We start from the raw sequence: 14,799 nt of genomic DNA, 5'->3' as shown, positions 1-14,799 counted from the left end.
ATATTATTTTCTTCTATTATATTGTTTAAAATGTTCACAGTCTCTGACAAAATGAAGCTTTGAGTACTGTTTATATGATAGTGTGGATTCTGTTCTTACCTAAGAACAAATCCCAAAACAGAAAACACATTTAGTGAATGTCAGAATCTTTGTAAAAAAAAACTGTGTTAAGAAGAAATTTCTTCTTGAGAACAGTTGGTGCCCCTCTCTTTTCTACTATTTAGTGAGGACTGTAATCATTGAGTGCAGTCAGTGTCAGTGTGTCAAACCTGAAATAACTGCATTTCTTGTCCTTTCAGTGATCACATGCCCAACACCTCCTGGTATAGAGAATGGACGAATTAATGAGCAACTCCAGGACGTTTATACATATGGACAAGCTGTGACATACTCATGTATGAAAGGCTTCAAACTTATTGGAGCTTCAGAAAGAACGTGTTCTGGTGATGGAACTTTTCACCCTTCTCCTCCTCGGTGTCAGAGTAGGTGGCTTTTATTTTTTCATCTTTATTGCTTTACATTAGGTACAGTGAGGGGAGGCAAGTATTCAGACACTTTCACAATCAGGTTTACACATCTTTTGTTTTGTTTTGTTAAAAAGGTTAAAAATAAAAATAAATCAACCTCAACATATTAACAATACAAAAATAAAAATATTGTAGTGCAAATTGCATTTGGTATCATTGCACTCTCAGAAATAAAGGTATGAAACTGTCACTGGGGCAGTCCCCTTCTTGTCACTGGGGTGGTACAGAATCTTTATTTCTAACAGTGTCTAAAAGACATTGCCAATGGTTGGCAGGATTTCACTCAACAAGTAGGAATCATGGTGGAGTTACAGGAGCTTTCTAAAGTTCTTAGAGATAATATTATTAATGTATAGGATAATGTCTCTATGATTAGACTGTGTCAGATATTGGATGTCTGTTCGCTTTGACGCAACTGCACGCTAGAGCGGGACAAATGATTCAGATTTTCTGCGGGAATGGGACTGAAACAACAGTCTCACACAAACCTCTACAACAGAGCCTTCGCAAAGACCTTGAACATCCCTGTCAGTACATTTGGTTGATAACAGGCAAGAGGAAAGTTCATAAAATCACAACTAATCATCCTCAGACAGGTGTGCCGTGCAAGATTTCTCTCAGACTAATGTAAAGGAGGGAGAAACTAGCAGAGTCGCAGGACGAATTGAAAGCAGCAGGAACGACAGTTACACACAGAACTATATGCAATGAACTGCACCGCACCAAGATGCACGTCTTAAAACTGCACACAAATCAGAACGGTTTTGGAACAATGTACTCTGAATCAAAAATAAAACTCTTTGTAATTATTCAGCTCATCATGTTTAGAGAAAGAAGGGTTGTGCATATGATCCCAACAGCAGCATATCCTCGCAGTGAAGTATGAAGGTGGGAGCATCATGATATAGGGCTGCTTCTCTGCAAATGCTACTGGGGCATAACATGTCAACAATGGAAATATTAATGGAGAGATGTACCAGGATATATTAGAGGATTATTTAACCTCATTAGCCAAGAAAGGGGAGAAGATGGGAAAGGTTGAGGAATTAAAGAAGATTTGCTGAGAGGAATCAGCCAAAACTGAACCTCAGTGTTGCAAGTACTAATGTAATTAATGTGTGGTGTCTGAACACTTATGTCATATATACATATAAAATATATATATATAAAAATTAATAGAATTTTAATTTTTAATATAATTTTTCGATAGAAATTTGTTAGATTTTTCTTAGGTGTATTATTTAGAGTTTATTTTTACAGTATTAATTGTGTAATTTGTCTGCATTACCAATTTTTTCTGACTGCAGTTCTAATTTCACATCAACTTAATATCAACAATAATGTTTGGGATCACTATTTCTTAGATATGTTATGATACACTCAGCTCAAGATTCGATTCAGTTTGATTTAGTTCACAATATTAGGTTCACAATTTAATATTTTAATGATATTTTGAATCTAATTTGAGTCAAGTAGAATAATGACCGTATCCATGATGTTGCATACAAAGCAATTTCAATTGCATTTCAATGTGTTCTGAAACATCTGAGAACTTTTGTGTGTGTGTGTGTGTGTGTGTGTGTGTGTGTGTGTGTGTGTGTGTGTGTTTAATCACACTGTTTTAACTGATTCATTGCAATTCTTCTCTTTTTAGTGGTGAAATGTCTAAGACCTCATATGCATACCGGACAATTTAAACCAGACCAAGAGACATATGAGTATGGACAAGAAGTCAGTTACCTTTGTAAAATACTCTTTTACAATAGAGCTTCAAAAGTGGTCTGTTCTGATGAAGGAAACTTTCATCCTGCTCCTCAATGTGTGGGTAAGTTATACTGGGTGAATAAAAATTCAAAAATAGTTCTGCTGTTTAATCTTTAAGTTTGAAAATGCATCGGTTTAGTGCTTAAAATTTTCACGTAAATGAAATTCACCTTTGAGTGTAGTAGTAGGAGGAAATGAAAATTTCCTTCAGACTCCTTTTGGCAGGGATCTGTTATAGGTCTTTTTTTTTAGTTTAGATAAGAGTTTATGTTAAGTAACACCAAAGTATAATGCATGGAATCCAAATTCCAAATAAGGAATTAATGTGTAAAAAAATCTATATAGTGGCTTCAGACAGTTGTAGACCAGGACCGAGTTCTGGATGATTATTGGGTATTATTGGCCCATGTATCCTACAGCAGAGCCACATTTTCTCATTGAAAAGCTAGAAAAAAAACTCTCTCTGAAGGTGAAATGAACTTTTGAAAAACCACAACTGCTGTGGGATGGATTTTTGAGGGCAGGCAGTTTGAAATGTTACAATGAATTGAATTGCAGAAGGATGCTAGATAGCTAACTTTACTGGTAAGAGGCCTGTTATCTTAATGCATCTGTAAAATTACGGTAACTGTCTGTAAATCGTTAGATGCCCGGTGAGGTCTGGGGCATTTTCGCAGACAGGAGATGAATGATTGAAAGTCAGAGTTTATCAATAGTCCTTCATATGTTATGATTATTCATCTCGGGCCTTCAGTGCAGATTCTTTTCAAGTTTTGTCGAGTCTGACTGTTTGACCTTGGCTTACTAAGCTGCAGCCTTTAAAAGAATAATTTAAAATGCTGGAGAAGCAGTCAAGTTTCTGAAATATCTTGTATTTGCAGAGTTGTTCAGCTTAAAAAGAACAGAATCACACCAGACGCTTTATTTATCTGCAGGAAACTAATAAAAATAATAGCAATAGTTTTTTTAATGGATTTTAAGATTTATTGTGCACTGTATCATCCCCAAAAGCCTGTTTTTGTCAAATTTTGCCTGCCTCTTCTGAATCTTTGTTTATATAAGTGGTTTAATTTGAGAGGTTTAAGGAGACAAACAGTTCTTGAGTTTTAGTAATGTAATTCAAAATCGCCAAAGCCTCAATTATTAATTAATATGTGGTGACTATGGTGGGCAGAAAAGTAAACAATTTTGAATAATTGAATTTACACAGATTATTTCAAGACCAATTTTGAAATGATCAGATTAAAACTGGTTTGCAAAGGGTTGTTTTCAAGTAGTTGATGTTAGAAGGATTTCATTGCATTTCTTGAAAACGCTTGTAATTGTTAAGTTATTAAGATCACTAAATTGCATTATTTTAACCCAGTTTCATCTCCTGAAGTGAAATAATGTACAAGACGTGGTCAATGCCTCCAGTGGTCAAATCTTTTGAAACTTCTTAGGCTAATCGAGAGTCGAGACTCAAGTTTAATAATGATTGGTCAATGTTAAGCCTGTCAAATATAAGCTGAAATCTGATTGGCTGATGGCAGCCACAGTTTTTCCAATTATCAAATCATCCTTAAAAAAACCGTCTTGTAAATAAGCTCAAAGATGTAGCATGCAAAATTTCAGCTTGATTGGATGTATGGGTACTTTTATACAACTTTTATAGCGCCCTTTATTGACATACATGTGCCAAAACTGACAGGCTACCTCAAGTCTTTTGAAATTTTGTAAACAAGTTTTTATTGATTTTATTTTATTAATTTTTGCATTCATATTACTAGCTACAGATTGAGTGACAAAAATAATATTTTTAAGCAAATGAAATCTCAAGTTGAATTTATTCTTTGTCATGTTTCATAGGTCACTATGGGATTTTGGTGTTTGTTTTACTGATACTCCTCTTGTTGCTGGGTAAGTGTTAGAATGAATTGTTACATTAATTAAGTGACTGACTGACCGTCTGGACCATCATTATCCACCTCTGAAATAAAGATTTTGGTTTCACTTTATTATATTTTTGATTATTTATTGGCTACAAATACTCTGATTGTTCATTTAATGGAAGTCCAGTGAGGAATCTAAATACCCCCTTTAACTGTGGCAATGCTGTGTGGTTAAAGCAAGGTTTAGGTTGGTGTTAGGGAAGTATTCTGTTGATGACTAACAGATATTGAATTGAATACTGGTTGAAACTTGACTAAGCACCTACCATGCACACCCACTTTTTGTTCCAGCACTTGCTATGTTAATAACTTAGTCATATCGACAGGTTCACTTGGTTAAAATACATGTAGAAAGGTTAGACATTAAACATTAGATTAGGTTATCATTTGGGTTATTTTGGCATAACAGATACAGTTAGCACCCTTAGTAAAGATGGGTAAAAAGGGTTAATTAGCTAAAGCTTACACTTGCAATGTGAGGGAAAAAAACTTTAACTGGAGTAAATTTAGTCTAAGAAAACAAACACCCTGAAAAAAATCTGTCATTTAAGATTTAATATAAAAAAATAATGCCATGTATCCTAACAAGGTTCGCAGATCCTTTTGCGGAAAACCAGTCCCAAAACATCACAAACCCTATTTTGTTTCAGGTTCTGTTTTCTGTCTCATTTCACCATAGAAACCAGATCCAGTCAAAGTTTCAGTATGTGTCATGTAGCTATTTTTTAATAGACAATGCTTGATTTTTGAAGGTCAGCACACTTTTGTCTCATTTCATTTGTGTATTCTCTGATCTTTTCCCTGTTGATGAGAGAATAAGGGAATTTGCCCTCTGTCATGCCTTATATTTATAGCTGTATGCAAACAAACACCCCAGTCTTATGACATGTTTTGCTGATTTTTGAAGTGAAAAGAAGTTAACACATCCACTACAGGAACACACTTAAATATGGCATTTTTGAAATTTTATTTTCTGAGTTTAATATACTGGAATATTAGTTGAGTCAACTAATATCCCAGTATATAGAAATATACACTCACTGAGCTCTTTATTAGCTACACCTACCTTATATCTACACACCTTGTCCATTTTATAGCTCCGCTTACCAAATAAGGGCACTTTGTAGCTCTACAATTACAGACTGTAGTCCATAGTTTCTTTGCATAATTTGTTATTTAAACACTTCTTAAACACTGTGTCCACTCACTGTCCACTCTGTCAGACACACCTACCTTGTTGGTCCACCTTGTAGATGTAAAGTCAGAGACAGTTCACAGGTAGCTCATCTGTTGCTGCACAGTTTGTGTTAGTCATCCTCTAGTCCTGCATCAGTGGTCACAGGATGCTTATATATAGGTTAAGGGTATTTGTTTTCTTAGACTTTCTCAGTCGTATAGATAAAAGAAAGAACATGAAACAAGATAAAATATTTACAAAACTTGCTTATAGATTAATTATGTTTTCTGTTTTTCATCCAGCTGCTGCTCTGCTGTGTTTAAAGAAGAAAAAAAAACAGTAAGTCTTTTAAGAGCATTTGGACAAATGTTCAGAACAACATAGTGAACTAATAAGGTTTATAATTTATTTTTAAAGTCAGTTAGTATTCATGTCATTCTCCTTACTGCTTTCAGCATGCTGTAGGTGTAACAAGTTTTTTTTGCTCTAATAACCACCACAAAGCTGATCTGAATTGCTGTTATTGGTTGCATTGTATGCATACCACACTGTGATGCCTGCAGGACAGAAACTGCTTCTCTTAGATAAAGTGAACATATAGTAGGCACATGTTTTTTAAACTGACGAAGTCCTGGGTAAGTATTGCAGTTAAACTGATATCAGGGAAGTGGGCTGAGATTAAATGTACCTGGATATTTAGCTACACCCAAAATGACCAATGCTGGACCTTTGGATTGCAGCTGTAGACGTGTTTACTCTGGAAAAGTGGCCACTATAATTGAAGAGGGCGAGTTATAGCACACTCACTGTCCTGGTAAGGAAAACAGTACGTGTATCTGCTTAATCATTGTTTTGGTAGCACTAACTTCTTTGCTGGCCTAGATACTGATCCTACTTATTTTCTTATTGTTTCTACTGGATAATTTTGCTGCTAGTTACTCTACGAAACCTGATAAAACCACATGACAGATGGTCAGGACCATGATAGGCCCAAAAGCAGAAATAGTATGTTGTCGCTGTCAGAACAAAACCTTGTATCTCCAAAAAAGTAACTTTACAGGAAAAGAAAGAAAACTTTCTTAACTTTCGATTTTATTTCTATTGGTCCATTCATCATGAAATTTTAACACAATGTAAACAGTGGTTGTCATTTTCAAATGGTAAAAACAAAATGATAAAAAAAGTAAACAACAAAATAGACAAGCAAAGTTCAACACAATGTAAAGGGCAGCTGCTGTGTTCAAATAATGTTGAAAGAAATTAAGAATATTTGCTTTTTTTGGATAGAGACCATATATATCTAGGGTTACAATTACTAGAATTACTAGCAAGATTTTACCCAAATACAGAAAATGCTTCATTAATGGTAGTAGCGAACCATCAGTATTACTGCTAGGCCTTCAGTTTGGGTCCAGGGTTGGGATGTAATAAAATACAAGTATTAGGAAAACGTATTCAAAATACAGGAATTAATTATCTATATTCAGTCCAAGTTACATTTTGTAAAGTCAGTAGTCGAAATACAGTTACCTTTTACATTTTTATAAGAATACTTTGAGAATACTTAATAAAAACACAATGTTCAAAAGAAGCATCATCAATGCTTGTTTGTTAACTATTTTAAAATCAGCACATGGCATGCAGAAAACATGCTCATTCGATGAACTGTAAAGAGAACTTCTTTAACGGCTTCTTCACAAACACTAAAGTTCCTGCTAAAGCCTGAGTAGACTGATAAATCAATGTAATGATCAGTTAATCTTAGAGTTAATAAACAAATCAATGATCAAACTAATAATCTCAGTAGTGGACATTTGTGAGTGATAAGTTTAGCATCGGTGTGGTACTGGATTTCTGCTGAGGGCTGTTGGAGCAGCAGTGGTCAGAAGCAGGCGGTGACAGAGAAAAGAAAAGAACTGATTTTCAGCGCATATTTTCCATGAAACATTAAAAGAAGGATTACTTGAAAAAAAATGCCTACCAGTAGCAGTGTGAATTAAATAAACATTACAGCAGAGTTTTCCTATGTGTCTTATCAATATGTATTCTAAATATATTCTAAATGTTTTCATTACTTTCTTATATATTGTAATGGAATACATTACTGAAAACATTTTCGACAGTGTATTCACTATGAATACATCACTGTTTTTTCAAAGTATTTTGCCAAACACTGTTTGGGTCAAAGGACAAGACTTGGTCAAAAATGAGGAAAAAGAAGGACTACAATAATGCTTCTGTTAGCGCACCTGTGGGGATTTGGTAGTACTTCTGGTAATATGTTAGCTCTAAGCTAATTTTGCCAGTTCTAGATTAAAGTCAGTAAGTGCGTTACATGCACTGATCATAATCGGATTTCTCAGTACATGTATCCTCTTATTTGGATTTCTTTTAGAATTCTCAGTCTGCACATTTGCAAAAGAAATAAGCAAGCAGCACTGCTGTGAGATGGCAGCCAAACACTGTTGGAGTGACAACGAAATGAGGGATTTAAGTATTCTTCATCTTCTAGATGATGTATGTTCGTGGCGCGATGTATTTTTAAAAAGCTGCGGCATGAAGTTTAAGTTTATGTTACTTTTACGTCATGTTCTTCTGTGAGTTTATTGGCTGGTTGCAAAGCAGACATTCGATTACTGCCTGACTCATGTAGACCTGGAGGTTCCTCATTATCAGCTTACTCAAGTGCATATAAATGCGTTGATTGGATTACTGACAAAATCTGATTTTCTGCAGTTATCGGATTAATAAGTGATGTATCTAGAACTTCCAGAAGGCCTTGAGTGATCTTTTTTTTCTCCAGAAATTGATCCGCCCCATTGTAAATCCACTTGCTGTTCCTAATTATGTTAGTGGTTAATCCGATGCATTAGGCTGTTTGTACAGCTTGTGTAGGCCTAACCAATGAGAGAGCTTGCTTGGCTGTATCTAACAGTATCTCGTTTGGCTGTATCTAACAGTATCTCATTTGGCTGTATCTAACAGTATCTCGTTTGGCTGTATCTAACTGTATTTCATTTGGCTGTATCTAATTATCTCGTTTGGCTGTATCTAACTGTATTTCATTTGGCTGTATCTAATTATCTCATTTGGCTGTATCTAACTGTATCTCGTTTGGCTGTATCTAACTGTATCTCGCTTGGCTGTATCTAACTGTATCTAACAGGGAACATAATGCCTATTTTAAAGCCTGACACTTATCCATCGGGTGTTTCAGATTTAACCCTTTTGTTTCCAACCCGAACTTAATTGTGAAATAAGAGTAACAGACGTATGGTCATATTAAAAAGGAAATCCATTGATTTTTCTCAATTTCGACATATTTTAGTCGTTGACAAAGAAACAAAATCATTCAGAGTGGTTTGATGTGAAATGCTGTGTTCTTACTGACTTGGATGTGGTGGTGGTAGAAACTAAGAGCTGCAATGTCTACAGCGCATTTTATGTACTATCCAAAATGATCTGTAAACTTACTGTTCTTATATATAATGCTGAAGATGGTAAAATAGAAATAGAAAAAATATGTTTTTAGGGACTAATTTGCCTGACAACACCCTGCATATACCTTTCCACAATGAAAGTATTTACAAAAATATGTCCTAGGCCAAAGGCTTATCTCAACAATCGTAAAACAATGTCTTCATCAGCCTATTTGGAATCAGTTTGTGTAATAACCTCCTCTAATGTATATTCAGATGTCTGGTTCCTATCACCACCACTGTGACCAGTTATGACTCTGTTAGTTTCTCTAGAATGGAGCCTTTCATATCCGACCACTCTGAATGCCTTTTTTACGTCTCAGTGATTTAATTATGCTGAACTGTTGAAAAATTGATTGAACTAAAGCTAAAAAACAAACATTAGGCCTACAAGACACTTGAAAGCTTCCCACTCTGACTAATGGTTAGGCTAGATATGGAAATTCAGTACTTCAGACTGAATTGCTCCAATAGTACACAGTAGCGAAAATGTTATTTCCATTTCAATACCTAAGGGAGTCAGTGTTCTCAGCAGCTGTGAGCCTATCAGCGTGCTTGTTCCAGAATATACACTAGTGATTGGCCGTCTAAATTACATAGTGCATGCATGTTACGGTCCATAAATATACCCACTACTATCACCTGCCAATATCACACATTTCTGATTTGAGCTACACTCACATTCTCTGTTGTTCGGGAATTGGTGTAGAAGTGTTGCTATTGGTATTGATGTTATTATTTTATTATGATAGCCAGCCCTGCTTAATCACTTACTAGGATAACTACTCTAGCTGATGTTAGCTCTCACCAAAAACAATGAAAATATATTCCTGTGACTACTGTCAATATTGCATTAAAACTTATGCCAGTATTTAAAAATTATAACATTTCAAATTTATTTCATGTCTGAACAGCTAAATAAACACATTCCACCCCTTTGTATTTTAGAGGAGCTCATTGATAGGTGATGCTGATGGAAAGAGTAGAAAAATCAGAGCCAGGAAAACGTGTAGTTAAGCATGATAGCATTTCAGCTTTTATTCTAACACCAGTCACTCGATTTTGCGCTTTCAGATATCTTATAAGTGAGTGTCATCTTATCATAGTTAGCTGGAACCAAGTCGGTGCTGTGATGTTTGGCATATTTGGCCTGCTAACTAAGCTCTTGTTAGCTTAGCCAAAACATACAGTTACAAACACCACAGAACAGGTTCGATTTCAGCTTTCTGTCACTCCAGCTCCACTTACTTGACTTTTGCTTTCTCAGATGTTAGTGTTTATCATCACTTGTTTCAGGTGAGCGTCATTTGGTCAGAATCTTACCTGTACAGTGATGTTTGGTACAAACACCACAGAACAGTTTAATTTTGCCTCTCTGTCCCTCCAACAGCAGCAGCTTGACTTCACTCCCACAGCTATGAATCATTATCATTTGTGTTGATGCTTTGGTTGTCCAGGATCAAACATGTTCTGTGGTGAGCAAAGCTAAGCTAATGCTAACCAGCTCCTCTCTACTAGTTTACCATTAAGCAGTTGTTAAGATAGACGATTTGACATTTATTGAACAAAGCCTTGAAAATTGTACAGTGCTCACCTATTTGGTGACCATATAATTGAACTACTCTTTTTGATTTTTTTTGCTATTGAAAAAAGGCAGAACGAGATGGAACAAAAGCAACATAAATACTTTTATGTTGATTACAACCCTCAACACCCCCCCACCGCAAAGGCAATAATATTCACTTACTTGGGTGTTCTCTGTAATCTTTCCAGATCCAACAGCTATTCCCTGGCCATACAGTATTCCAAGGAGGAATCTTCACTCAAATAACATGGCATACACCAAACACAAGCTTGACTGGGTGTCCTCTCCAGTTTATTCAAATGCTGGGCGAGTTTCTTTCGGAAAAGTATTTACGCAGTGAAAAAAGTGATGGCTTGAATTTCCTTGATTCAAATGTGTATGTCATTTCTACATAGAAAAATTCCAGATATACTTGATTTTTTCTTACATTTTTTAGAGAGTAATTGTGTTTTGTGTGGAAATGATGTAGAAATGTAAATCAGGTAAATTCAATGCATTTATTTTTTTTTACTGTGGCTGATTTTGAATGCCCATGCTGACCATGAATGTAATCTGATTGAGATAAAAACTGGCATTTTTGAGTGAATATATCACTGTCCATTAGATAAGATGTGTGTGCTTTTTAATGCAGTGTCTGCTTTTTTTTCTGATTGTGTTCATTTTCTCACAGCTGTGCTCAAACCACAGCTAGTGGCTTTTGTCTTTGTCCTAACTTTTGCTGTAAGGTACTTTATCATTATTCAGTGGTGGATAGCAACGAAGTACATGTTCTTCGTTACTGTACTTGCGTAATTTTTTTATGTGTGGGTACTTATTAAAGTATTTCCAATTTTTGAGAGTTTTACTTTCTCTCAACTACATTTGACAGTAAAATATCTTAATTTCTACTCCACCACTTTCCATAGAAACTAGATTTTCAATATTATCTAGAAGAATATGATGCAATTCCACAAATGAAATAGTCATAGTGCATTTTTCTTGTCCAGCTTAGCAACTGTAACTAGGCCTGGGCACCTCTGACAAGCTTTCAGCAAGTTAGAAACTCGATTTATCTGGATTTTAGGCAGCAGGTGAAATGTTTCCTGTTTCCTAAATTGAGGTATATTGGGAATATCTTGCAGTACTTTTACTTTGGATTCTCAGATACATTTAAAAGCAAGTATCTTTGGACTTTTACTTGTGTAATATTTATAGGCACTTTTCCTTTTATTCAAGTACTACATTTGTATATTTTGTCTACCACTGTCTAATTATTATTAGGGATGCATTGATACCATTAATGATTTCGGGTATTGGACCTATACTATGCTCATTTACTCATACTGAAAAATGCATGATTTCAGCATTTGTCTACTGCCTGATACCATGTAATGTAAGTCTATTGTTCGCTAGTATGTTAATGAACAAACAGCGCTTGCTGGCAGTAAAGGACAGAGCTGTCTGCAGGGGCTGTTTAATGAGGCATGTCAGTTGGATCAAGCGTTTTTGTACAATGTGAATATATAAATCGTAGGCCTTGTCCATACACAATGGTCTATTCAAACATACTGTGTGAGGAACAAGATTTCTAAAATCTGATTCTGTCACTATGCCACAGAGACTGTTGTTAAAAGAGACAGATGAGGAACTATGAAACATACTCTACCCATAGCCGTATAGAAGTGTTTTTCTGATGTTGAACTAAACCCTGCTCTTTCCACTGCAACACTATTTGATCAAAGGTAACTTGGCTATCTAATGCATGTCATTTAAAATCATCTAGATTTAACGTCTTAACTGTTAATGTACATTGCCCTTATTACACTAGCAACTACTTAATTCTAAGTAGATTGCTCATTATGGTTTCGGTATCGGCAAGCACTAAAAGACATACTCGTACCCGTACTCGGTCTGAAAAAATGGTATCAATGTATCCCTACATTTTTTTTTTTTCTTAAGAGGGCATCAAACAGTAAAAGAATTTGGCCCATCTGTTTTGACTGAAAAGTGGGAATGTTATAATGACACTGAGAATGGGGACCAATATGTTGGATGTTACTAATGTAATTCTGCTGCAGAAGCTGTAGCTTTGCACTGAGATAGGTGTAGTCCTGCGAAAGGCTGTTGAGACTGTTAAGCCTAAATTGTTTGGAGATGCAAATAAATTTTATATGTGCTGGACCAAGATTACACCAAAGGTCAATTTAAAAGGCAGTACTGAACAATCGAACTATTTATTACATGCCAAAGCTTCCAGACTTGCTAAGCACTTTTTATTTTTAGTTGTGTGGTTCTACTGAATAATATTTAGCTGCATGTAAATTTTTCTTGTAATGTATTATTGATCCTTAACATGGAAAGATATTATTTTTATGCTTATAATTTCAGCCGTTTTAAAACTTACACCCACATACTTTGTAAGTATGTGTGTATGAAAGTATAGTACTGTGCAAAAGTCAGAGAACACCCTTTATTTTATTTAATTTCCACTCAGAATAGCCATTTTCCAGAAGATATTTCTGAGGAGATGAGATAAAATTGCGTAAAGAAGGGAAAGTCCAAGAAAAAAAGAAAAAATCAGGAGTTTCCAAATATTGCGTGGTAAAATGCCTGCATGCTCACACAACACACAATCATTTGGGATTAGTATTGGTTTCAAAGATCAATATCTGTATCAAGTGTAAAATTGCAATTATATAGGGCCTAAATCACGAAACTAAAGAGTTCAGGTGACAGAGAAAAGTGCATAGCTGTCAAAAAGCCATTGCTGAGAAAAGGCAATGAAATAAGGAAGAAAATTTGCAAATTAAAGAAAGAAGCTGCTGGTGTTCTCAGAACAATAGACTGACCACCCCAGAGTCTAGACCTTAACATCACTGAATGTGTTTGGAAGTACTTTGATGATGAGAAGCAAAAATGCAACCAACCTCTAAGACTGAACTTTGGAGGTGTGGAAAAATTTCCCTGCAGATTTTTTAAGAAACTGAAAGCAGGTCTCCTGAAAAGAATGGAAGCTGTAAAAAAAGCAAAGAGTGAGACACTAAATACTTACAAAAAAATTTAGTTGTTGAGAGTTCTGTGTAATTTTGCATTCAATTTTTTTCTGCTTTTTTCACTAGAAACCAAATAAATGAAGGGTGTTTTTATAACTATATTGAGTTAGTTTAGTCAAACACACACCTATTTAAACCACTTATCCTCCTGGGTAGTTCAGTCAAACAGAATGCTCAAAAAATTGCTTATGCTTCCTAAAAAAATAGCTGGCTTAATTGATTGGTTTTATTTTTTTTTATTATTTTATTATTTTATTTTAGCTTTTTCCTGTTTAAATGTTGTGCTTGAAAGCTGAAACTTTTATAGTTTTTCTGTTCATTCTGAGTTTAAAACCCGCTGCTGAGTGAATAACGGTTATTAATGAATGTGTTTGGAACAGATTAAAGCAGATTAAAGATGCCATTGCTAACACGACATATGCCTTATGTGTAGATTTTTTTATAACATATGACAAACATGCCAGGAAGAATGTGCTCCTTTCAGAACATGTATTCTAAATAGACAGCTTGCTTAGGAGATGATCATACTATGATTTTAAATATCAGTGGGGGGTTTATCATGTCGACACAAACGTTACGTTAAGTAAGGCAGACAAGCAGGCAATGAAATGACTGTATACATGATTGTAGATATTTGATGTCTTTTTATTTCAGATTCTTAAATGGGCTTCCCTTTACAACACTGAAGTAATGCATGCACTCATTTAAAAGTTAGAGCCCCCTTGACTTAAAGGTTTACTGTTAGTTCCTTTATCAGAAATATCATAATGTTTTTTTTTCCTTTTACTGTCTGTCAGTCTACTGCAAAAACTGGTGGAACTGCAACGCACTACAAGTGCAACTGGACTGTTGTCTGGGCTTTGGTTATAACTTCTGGTTTCTTTCTATTGAGTTTTTGTTTTGTGGATTTGCTCAAAGGTTTAATGGCACCTTGGTGCAGGATATAGTTGCCTGTAGGGCTGTAGTTAAGACCACCTAGTCAAGAGTCCAAATGAGAGCAAGACCAAGTCTTAACTAGCCTTTAAAGTACCCCTAAAGTCATAATTTGAAACACAAAAGTTTAATGTATGTTGAATAATACATTGTTAAATATTTTTAAGTACTATTGTTATGCCCAAGAAACTACTACAAATGGCACAGGATCATCCCTAAGCCTCAACATTTAACACAACTTATGTACCAAGGAAAAAGTGGGAAGAAGATCTCTTGGTTACACCCTCTACCAACCTCAACAAACCTGGACAAACATTCTGGAAAACACATTTAGCATGACTAACAATACTAACCTTCATCTCATACAATAT

At 35.2% G+C, this 14,799-nt stretch overlaps 1 protein-coding gene across 7 annotated transcripts in view; it reads left to right on the top strand.

Moving 5' to 3' along the window:
- The window catches only part of LOC118822342 (complement receptor type 1-like), a 32,966-nt gene extending 19,056 nt beyond the window's left edge, over nucleotides 1-13,910 (top strand). For 5 of the 7 annotated variants that reach the window (XM_036591321.1, XM_036591324.1, XM_036591319.1 and 2 more), the window contains exons 10-14: nucleotides 300-482; nucleotides 2,182-2,352; nucleotides 4,140-4,190; nucleotides 5,702-5,738; nucleotides 10,652-13,910. In XM_036591321.1, the coding sequence (XP_036447214.1) occupies nucleotides 300-482; nucleotides 2,182-2,352; nucleotides 4,140-4,190; nucleotides 5,702-5,738; nucleotides 10,652-10,709 (500 nt within the window). In that variant the 3' untranslated portion in view covers nucleotides 10,710-13,910. Of the gene's footprint in view, nucleotides 1-299; nucleotides 483-2,181; nucleotides 2,353-4,139; nucleotides 4,191-5,701; nucleotides 5,739-6,139; nucleotides 6,214-10,651 lie in introns of all 7 variants that reach the window. The other 2 variants (XM_036591323.1, XM_036591326.1) reach the window with 2 other exon arrangements.
- The last annotated feature ends 889 nt before the right edge of the window (nucleotides 13,911-14,799 follow it).

Source organism: Colossoma macropomum, unplaced genomic scaffold, assembly GCF_904425465.1.
Source record: "Colossoma macropomum unplaced genomic scaffold, Colossoma_macropomum, whole genome shotgun sequence".
Lineage (NCBI taxonomy): Eukaryota > Metazoa > Chordata > Actinopteri > Characiformes > Serrasalmidae > Colossoma > Colossoma macropomum.
This window is presented reverse-complemented; position numbering and strand designations above follow the sequence as displayed.